Source organism: Rhinoderma darwinii, chromosome 13, assembly GCF_050947455.1.
Source record: "Rhinoderma darwinii isolate aRhiDar2 chromosome 13, aRhiDar2.hap1, whole genome shotgun sequence".
Taxonomy (NCBI): domain Eukaryota; kingdom Metazoa; phylum Chordata; class Amphibia; order Anura; family Rhinodermatidae; genus Rhinoderma; species Rhinoderma darwinii.
In genome coordinates, this window is record NC_134699.1 from 25,236,815 (window position 1) to 25,246,814 (window position 10,000).

At 38.8% G+C, this 10,000-nt stretch overlaps 2 protein-coding genes across 3 annotated transcripts in view; both read right to left on the bottom strand.

Annotated features, from left to right (window-relative positions):
* The window catches only part of HOXB7 (homeobox B7), a 3,368-nt gene extending 1,171 nt beyond the window's left edge, over positions 1-2,197 (bottom strand). Inside the window, exon 1 of the mRNA XM_075847068.1 lies at positions 1,737-2,197. Within this exon, the coding sequence (XP_075703183.1) occupies positions 1,737-2,139 (403 nt within the window). The 5' untranslated portion in view covers positions 2,140-2,197. The remainder of the gene's footprint in view (positions 1-1,736) is intronic.
* A 2,340-nt stretch (positions 2,198-4,537) lies between these two features.
* HOXB8 (homeobox B8) lies at positions 4,538-5,850 on the bottom strand. 2 transcript variants are annotated; one of them, XM_075845074.1, is made up of 2 exons: positions 5,430-5,850; positions 4,538-5,143 (listed from the first exon to the last, which is right to left on the bottom strand). In XM_075845074.1, the coding sequence occupies exons 1-2, from the start codon at positions 5,848-5,850 to the stop codon at positions 4,833-4,835; spliced, it is 732 nt and encodes a 243-aa protein (XP_075701189.1). In that variant the 3' UTR covers positions 4,538-4,832. The 2 variants fall into 2 exon arrangements, with proteins under 2 accessions (XP_075701189.1, XP_075701188.1); XM_075845073.1 differs by having other exon boundaries at positions 4,538-5,146.
* Between the last annotated feature and the right edge of the window lie 4,150 nt (positions 5,851-10,000).

The window sequence follows — 10,000 nt, forward strand, 5'->3', positions numbered from 1 at the left end:
AACTGGGAGAATAATTAATAAATAGATAGGTATTTGTATAAGTATCTATGGGGGGCTGCAGTAATCAGATATGTTCTCCATTGGGGGCCTATAGACCATTAGTAAGATAGGGTTTCTGTAGACAATCAGCATTTAGATATAAGAGAAGGAGAAAGAGATATTCATATAATATTGGGACTTGTCTGCGCACATCACAATGCACATTCATAGAACATGTGTTTATATGTAGCACACGCGTTTGTGGTCAGATTATATTCACTGTGACGAATTGCTGGATTAATATTTGGTCAGTGTTTCTGGAACATGAGTGGCCAAAGGTGGATTATTCCTGTCCCAAATTATCATTACACCAACGTTACACCCAGAAACTCTCATATAATGTCTGTCTGAACTGGATCAAACTTCTGTCACAACTATTTATACCGACTTCGTCAACAAAATGATTTCCTTCAGTTCTCGTAACACAATAGCTGCCGGTCAATGTAATCCATATGTTTAATACTTTTACAATATATCAGTGCCATATGAAGCTAGATAAAATACTCCAAGACTAATTTACAACTAGAACAATGGTGCAGTTCTAAAACCCTTTAGTTTTTTTTTTAGCAATTACAACTGTGCTTATGAAATTAACTCTTTAATATCCTGATTTACATTCTGCTATGCGAAAAGTTCCAAGATAAATTATAGACACATAGATAGATAGATAGATAGATAGATAGATAGATAGATAGATAGATAGATAGATAGATAGATAGATAGATAGATAGATAGATAGATAGATAGATAGATAGATAGATAGATAGATAGATAGATGATAATTATAGGCAGAACATTATAACTAGATCGGTAGATTAAAGTAATGACCTGCATTATAAATACAATTCACTGAGTTCAATTACTATCCCTATATATGATGTCTAACTAGATAGATAGATAGATAGATAGATAGATAGATAGATAGATAGATAGATAGATAGATAGATAGATAGATAGATAGATAGATAGATAGATAGATAGATAGATAGATAGATAGATAGATAGATGATAGACATTTATAACTAGATAGGAAGGTCATATAGATAGATAGATAGATAGATAGATAGATAGATAGATAGATAGATAGATAGATAGATAGATAGATAGATAGATAGATAGATAGATCGATCGATCGATCGATAGATAGATAGATAGATAGATAGATAGATAGATAGATAGATAGATAGATAGATAGATAGATAGATAGATAGATAATACGTCATCAAGCAGAATAAACACATCCGCACATAAATTCTGCTCCGTATTTCAGTGCATCTCATGAATTGCTGGAATCTATTTCCCTTTTGTCAGCCACTTATTGCACATGGAGGAGCTGCCAGCTCACAGTAAATACAGGGCATCCTGCATCGTGTATCATCCCTGCTCGTATTTGCATAGCTCCTTAGCAGTGATTTTATGATGCACGCTAGTTTAGCTTGTAAACTTCCCCAATTCCAGTAAATAGCTGATACCACTAAATCTCCTGCCTGTGTTATTATACAGGGTGCTTGGATCAATGGCCAGTATTCCTATGCTTATATCTACTCTGCTGAGGCAAAGTGCCCCGGTCACTCTAGTCACTCTAGTATGAACGCCATTGATGAGCTGGGATTAATCCCAGGCGCCATGTAATCATCTCTCCATCCCTGAGGTGCCCTTCTTTCTTCCCCTCCCTCCCTCCCTTCCTTCCTTCTTACCTGTGCTCCTCATCCAGGGGTAGATTCGGAAGTTGCTCTCATTGTGCAGGTCAGAGTCCCTTTGCTCGCTCTTTGTGCAGTTCTGCTTGGAGGAGTCACCAGAGCACATCAGAGAAAGGCTCTGCTCAAACGGAGAACAGTGCATGTTAAAGGAGGCTGCCTCCAGCCCGTAGCCGGAAGGGGGGTACATTGCCGGGGTCTGGGGGTGCATGCTGCTCCCATTGCTGTATATCCCGGCCATGGATCCAGGGAAGGACGCCCCGCTCCCCGTGCCATATCCCGTGCGTTGCGTACTAGAGGAAAAGGCGCACGAAGTTTGCTCCGGGAAGACTCCGGATGGGAAAACAGAAGTTGCAGTTGGATATTTGGAGAATAAAGCATTGGCATAATACAATGAACTCATAATTTGGCCGGATGATTTGTAGGCCGGGACGTTTTAGTGTCGGTTTTACGAGGTACCGTGATATATTACAGAATTAGAGTCCAGATTTACACCAAAAAGGACCCCCTTTTTCCTCCCTGACCATGTGACTACAGGACACGTGATTTCCAATCACCCAATCCTGGCCATGCATCCCACAGCTCTTATAATGTGGAAAAAAAAATGTTGTACTGCTGGATTTATAAAATATGATAAATATTTGATGCACTCTAAGATCTATGTTATAAAGTGCAATAGCGATGTAGTCGATAAGTAAGCGGTAATCTGCTTCAATTGTACATAAAACCCACTGCTCAGGCTCAAAAACTCCAACCTATTTATTTCTCTATTGATTTTGCTCTAACGTTGCTGTCTGCGTTCTGTGAGATCTCGCTATCTGTGCCATAGTTATTAATGGATCCTGCGTAATGCTGCTCAAGCTTGGACCGGTGGATAAACCACAAAGAGACCAAAACATCCAGACAAGGAAGGATTGTGCTGCTCAGCTGTGATTGCTTCTTATTGCTGGGATGATCGCAGATGTCTTTTATACTTGTGTCTGCTCCAGAGCCCTGGGAAAGAGCCTGCTCCATGTCTCATCAAGGTGCTCATAATACTGATCCAGTCCTTATACATTGCACTGAGCCACAGCAGTAACCATTCCTATATCCATATTGATGCTTTTGGACAAGTATACTATGATCCTCTGTACCTTTATACCTCCTTTATACCAGAATGCACAGCAATTGCAAGCACTGACCTAAAGTAATAACCTCCATCTCTATATATATTCTGATTTTAGTCTTGTAAAAAATACGTGTTCTGATGTTTTTATTAATAATAGCCCAAACACCAAAATAAGTTGCTACATAATGCAATGCACTGAGCCACAAGCTTTGCTATCCTAGTATTTTAGCAGATTCTGTTGGAAAAGTAACTGATCTGTCTAGTTATAATATTTACATAAATGGACCATTTATAAACACTACAGTGACCTAAAATGTAACACAGTGAACTAAGCCAAAAGGGGTCATTATCCTTATAGCGATAATGATAATCCTGGACGAGAAACTCGTGCTGATCCGTCTTTTTGTAATATTTACATACATTAACCCCTCTTTTGCCACAATGTCCTGCAATGCAATACAATACACTAAACCAAAAGGAATTTCCATCCTTATTTCACCATATCTGTTATTTATACTGGTGCACATGGTAAAGTAACTTGTGCTGATCTCTTTCTTTATAATACTTGCATACCTTACCCCACTTCCCTCCTCACACCAGAATATACTTCAATGATATACAACACAATGTACTCTTGGAAAAGTTACTTGTCATAATCTCTCTATAATATTTACATTAATTTACCTTTTTGACACAATACAGAATGTGCAAAGTAATACATTGAACTAAGCCACAAGAGTTAACATCACTATACCAATATAGATTTTCATGGAAAATTAACCTCTGCTAATATCTTATATTTACTTTCCTGAATTTTCCTCATAAAGTAATGACCTGCATTATAAATACAATTCACTGAGTTCAATTACTATCCCTATATAAGATGTCTAACTAGATAGATAGATAGACAGACAGACAGACAGACAGACAGACAGACAGATAGATAGATAGATAGATAGATAGATAGATAGATAGATAGATAGATAGATAGATAGATAGATAGATAGATAGATAGATAGATAGATAGATAGATAGATAGATAGATAGATAGATCTTGAGAGATTACCAGTTCTGGACATGAAATGGGGTTACACCTCATCTAGGATCCATGGTAAACTTTCTCATCCAGTGTCAGATCAGTGCTAACATGTTTATCCAAGCCCCTGGCCATATACACAGCCTTATTCAGTGGCCTTGTAGAGTGCATCCTTTCTAAAGTAACACAGAAGACTTTTATTTCTCTTTTTCACCCCAAGTGGAGGAAGTGAAGCATCAAAACTCACTGATGTCACAATCCCTCTTGTAAACTTTATTGTAACTCATTCCACCGCTTCCATGTTTAGACAATAGGACAAAGTGTGCAGAACCATAAAATAGAGAATTATCCCCATCCCCCAATAAAAGGAATCCACGTATACAGTATACAGTCTGTTCACAGTAACCCTAAAATCACAAGTGGCTTTTCACTGGGCGCATGCTAACTACATCCTCGCACACACTGAGAATGCGGGGTGCCAGGGACAACAAGAGGGGTATCTAGCGGTGTGTTAGGGGGGTAGGGGGGACTACAGCTGAATAGGCAGTTTCATGTTGTTGGTCTGTTCTTTTATATATATGTAAAGAAAATACAGTAAACCACATAGAGAAATAGTGCACACAAAACTTCTAGAGCAAACCATCCCCAACAAAACAAACCCCAAATGATCATCCACAAAAGCTATTGCGTTATACACAAACACTACAAAGTCAATTGCTTCCCCCTCAAGAAGGTGGGAAGACAGTAGTAGTTTCACCTTGTCTTATGGGGCTCTGGTTAGGTATTAAGTCGGATGAGGGGGGATTACAGCTACAGCAACATTGTGCCCCCCCTTTATCTTTCCAGGAACATAGGACGAGGACTGGGGGGCAATTAGAGAGTGCCTGCTTCTTTCCAGGAACATAGGACTAGGACTGGGGAGAACTAGAGAACGCCTGCTCAAATGTCCAACCTAGTCTAGGCTCTTTTCGCCCTTTTGTCCATCCAGTGCATCCTCAGTGTCTTGTGACCTCTCCATTTTCTGTTTCTCCAGTTCCTCCTGCTCACACTTGCTGCTGGGGAATTTATCTTTGTTGTTCTCCTTTTTCCATTTCATCCTCCTGTTCTGGAACCAGATTTTGACCTGTCTTTCAGTAAGTCCCAGAGCATGAGAAACCTCGATCCTCCGTTTGCGAGTCAAATACGGGTTGAAGAGGAATTCTTTCTCCAGCTCCAAGGTTTGGTAGCGGCTGTAGGTCTGTCTACCTCTCCTGCGTCCAGCGGCTGCTGGAGATGACAAAGGGTCAAGAATAAGGGGTTGGAAATACAGTCTGACCGGGACACACACAAAGTACAAAGCAGGAAAGAGTATACAATACAAATATAAAATAAATAAAGGCAATGCATGCTACAAAGGGCTGAGGAAGGAGGGTGTAAATAGTCTGGGAAGTGTCTAGCAGTAAAACACAAACCTCCATCCGGGCAATTAAACTATAAAGCAATTCACAAGTCCACAAGTTACCCCCCATAAAACAGGGTCACTTTATGGTGGTGTTCCACTATTGCTCACCTTGTGGTCTCATCCAGGGAAAGAGTTGTGTGGGTGAGGGACTCTGTTCAGAGCTTTCTGCCTCTTCCCCCAGGCCGGCTGAAGCCAACTTGCAGTCGGTGTATTGCACTAGATCCGAGTCCTGGCTGCTGAACAAGCTCTGCCTTTGCAAAGGGTCGTATCCATAGAAGCTGCTGGGGTCCCCATGACAGGTTACAGCGCAAGGATTCTGCTGGTAAGGGGGTGAGGACAAAGAGGACGTTCCATGGTAAAATTCCTGAATTTGGCTAGGGTGCTGAAAGGTGCCACCAGCACTGGGTCCATACACAACTGTGGGTCTGCCACCTAGATCCTGGGCAAAGCCACAATCATAGTAATTGGGGCGCAAAGACTCCCCTGTTTTGTATTTGGAGAAGAGTGAATTGACAAAATAGGAGCTCATTTTAATGGTTCTTTTTTACAGACAAGAGAGAAGAAGTAGAAGAAGAAGCAAAAAAGATCCTGGCTGGTTGTGTCTGTGATTTCCAGGAATATAAAAGAAAGATACAATCAAAAGTCTATGCCTGGATGAGATTGCATCCCTTGTTTTTTATCATAATCAAAAAAATAGCACTTAAGACTTGTCGCTTTACATTTCCAGGAAGGGATTGCCAGTTCATAAACAGTTTCTGTGATTTACTTCGCAGCAAATGACTTGTTTCATATTTTGCAGCGTCTTTTCACGAACATTTGCATCTATTAGGAGCGCCTCCTCCTATTGGCTTCTAGCGCTCCACCAGGACTGCGCGCAGGATTGGGAGAGGCGCAGAAAGCCAGTGGAGGGGGAGAGGTGGAGAGACACAAGAATATACCGATTAAATATGTTTAACTACCTCCACTAATGACATATCCATCTCCAGCACCCCCCAGCATATCACATACCTAGCCCACCCCAAAGATTGATTTTTGGGGAGTGCAGAAAATTAAAGAGAGGGACATTTAGTCGTTAATTTGGAAATTTTAACGAGGCAGTTTTAGCCTTTTTAAATGTCAGGGTCGCTTTAGAAAACTGTAAAAGTACACGATTTAATTGCTACGAGTTTTTACTGGGTCCAATAAATGTAATTGGTATTTTAATACAAGTTATCAAATCATACAGTTTCTTAGGCTAAACATATTTTAAAACAAACGAGCTAGTCATATTTAACATTTTAATGATCAATTCCCCCTATTATTGATAAAGGTGCAGGAACACCCCCTCCCCCACCCCGTAGAAAAAAGGGGCCTGTAAAGTGTTTAGTAAACTATAAAAGGCTGTAAAGCCGAGATGGGGATGTTGTTTATGCCGCAGAATATAAAAAGCGTTAGCAGTTTACGATCCTTCTCCATTACAGCGATAAAATAGCAGATTCGATTGGAACCCCACACATTATTATAGCAAGATGCTGCGAGTGTCAATACTGAATTAAAAGCATGATTGTCTTCACAATAACACTTTCTCTTTTTTTTTTTTTTTCGTGACTGTGTTTTTCTTCTTTTTCTTTTCCCCTCCATGCAGCTACTTATTATTACACAGAACGGGCAGGGATGTCCCCCAAACATTGGCCTCAGTCACTGCTGGTGTCTCTAGGTGACCCCATCCTCCATCATCCCTGTACATAGTAATAATCCCCTTATCTCACTGCTCAGATAAAACACACAGGTCCATCCACCTCTCATAAACGCCTTCAAAAGACTCACTGCTTTATGGTCGCTTTTATTACACCCTGTACTACGCTGCTGTCCTTGTAGGCGCCTTGTCACATCAGTTGCTGCAGGGGATCCCTAGAGTTCTTTGTGTACTTTATGCGACTATTTGGGTTAAATATTGTCTTGTATCCGGCAATTTCGGTTAAGGGGGTTTAACTTTAATAAAAGTAATTATCTAGAAGAACAAGAAACCCTCCATTATCTATCTATCTATCTATCTATCTATCTATCTATCTATCTATCTATCTATCTATCTATCTATCTATCTATCTATCTATCTATCTATCTATCTATCATCTATCTATCTATCTATCTATCTATCTATCTATCTATCTATCTATCTATCTATCTATCTATCTATCTATCTATCTATCTATCTATCATCTACCTTTTATTATATTTATTATCTATCCATTTCATATATTTATATCTATCTACATCTATATATCTACTTTACCAGCTAAATGCTAAGTGTTGGCTTTTCTTTTCTGTGTTCAGACATAATTCCCAATAAAATACAACATATACCTGGGACCTACCTTTCCTCCGAGGCCTAAAGTGTATATACCTGTTAAATATAAATGACTATTGGGACACATTAGCAGGCAGTAGAAATATATCTCTTTCTGAAAGCGCTTTAGACTGTAATGTGATTTGATACCAGTAAGCAAATGTCCCATTTAAATGGAGACTGGTAAATAATATTTATGGAAGAATGTTGTTCAGCTGACAATTGTAGTTACATTTTTATCAGTATTTACTGGTGTCAGATCTCGTGTAGAAGTTTACAAATAATGAGCACGAATTTAGTATATACCGTTTTTTGTTCGTTTTTTTTTTCATCTGACACTGGACAATCGATTGATCAGTTTTGATGTAATTTTGCATTTTTGTGCATGAGAAGGAAGATATAGAATGGAAAATAATTTCAGATAAAAAGGCAGAATAATTTTAAATAAACAAAAACACACACGCACGCGCACGCGCGCGCGCGCACACACACACACACACACACACACACACACACACACACACACACACACACACACACACACACTACAACTTCTGCATGTTGCAGAGATTCTCTGGAGTAATTTGTACTGTAAATAAATTGGATTCTTCCATAAAATTAAGGAATTTTAGCAGAATATGCCTCTATAGATTTGGAGGTTATGGTAACATTGCCTTTCAATGGGAGATGAGGGCTCACAGAAGCCATGCTCTTTAGTTTAATGTTCAGCATTCTTCCACATAATCACGCTAATTATACTCTCATACAGATTATGCGTTTGAATGTCATATTTATCTTATGTAATTACAACTTGATGAAATACTCTGGTGATCCAGCACCCACTTTCCCTGACAGGAGGTATCCAGAAATGACCAGTAAAGTTATGTCAAAACCAGGTCCTATTATCTCATAACACTCAATATAATTAAAGTGTATTTGGATATCACTGTGCAATCTGCAGGGAGGAATATCTCCAAAACGGCATCCTAGCAATCCTAAGTATACTAATCTTCCCCCTGTGCTATTGTTCACTAATTTACTGATTGTTAAAACGTTTTACAGTGTCATAAAGCTGAATTATTCGCTCAAGTTACATTTAGGAGATATTTTGTTTTCGTGTTTTATTTCTTATGACGAACAGACATAACAATTTCTGGGAAGAGAAAGAACAGCAATTTTTTCTTATGTGAAAAAGAGTATGTTTAGTGCAATTTTTAAAGCTTTTCTCTGTGTAGTTTATATGGACTGGCCCGAAAAAGCTCAAATTCATAGATCAACAGCGCCACCTAGTGAGCGCTTATATGAATAACTTGAATTATAAAAATGGTTAACTCCAATTTATTTTTATTTTTTAGTTAATCTTTAAGTTATCATGCAGTAAAGATATGGATTTTTATTTTAAAAGAAGGAGGTTGTATTTTCTGCTTGAGACATGGAACTTTCTTGGTGGTAGTGAATAGTTAAATAGTGTAAAGACCTAGCAGTGGTGCTCTGCTGGGGGAGAGTCTGGACAGCTTTGGTTTAATACTGATAAAGAAAACACAATTTCAGACGTCTGGCCACAGTTCTCTTGTTTGAAAGTTTATGGCTTGAATTCTTGCAGCCAGGAATTGCTCAGAGGAAAAAAAAAGAAAGAACAAAAGACATTAAACCCCAGAGAGGAGTTCCAAGGCTTCTGAAAAGCTCCAGAAATTCCCAGCTTCCCTCTGCCTCATCATATATTTTATCTGAGCTGTTGAAAGGTATTTACGTGTTCCTCACAGTCCCAGCCCTCTCTAGTCAGGAAACTTCCTCATAGTCTCCTCACTTCTCTGCCTATAAACTTTTACAGCCCATATATACTTTTATGACACAGCACTAAACGGAATTTTCCTTTTTATCACCAGCACTTGCTTTTTAAGCCCTTCATCCCTTTTTGTTTTCCCAAAGAATTATGCAAATAGGCCCCTAAAAAAATAGAGAAAGGGATAGAGGCCAGCAGAAGCTCTTCCAGAATAACATCAAGACTCTTCCCAGCTCCCCTCTCTATCTATCTGTGTTTTCCTGGGTGATAAAAGTCCTATTATTTTTCAATTGATGTCGGAGGAAAAGAAAATATTAAAAGGACATTGGTGACTGGTTGCTAGACCTCACAGGGAAGATATAGGAGCACATGAGAGATTTTCTATAAATCAGGTCACCACTATGTGTGTACACAATGCAATCTCCTCCTCATACCCTCTCTATACATTTTCTCCAAATGACACATTACAGCTATGAATTTGATTCTCCATCAATTTATATATATATATATATATATATATATATATATATATATATATATATATATATATATATATATATATATACATAT

Excerpts from the sequence above, each read along its gene's own strand:
- HOXB8 (XM_075845073.1), bottom strand. The coding sequence starts at position 5,850 with ATGAGCTCCTATTTTGTCAATTCACTCTTCTCCAAATACAAAACAGGG. Across the intron at positions 5,147-5,429 it reads TCCCTGGATGAGACCACAAG|CAGCCGCTGGACGCAGGAGA; the intron begins GTGAGCAATAGT and ends TGTCATCTCCAG.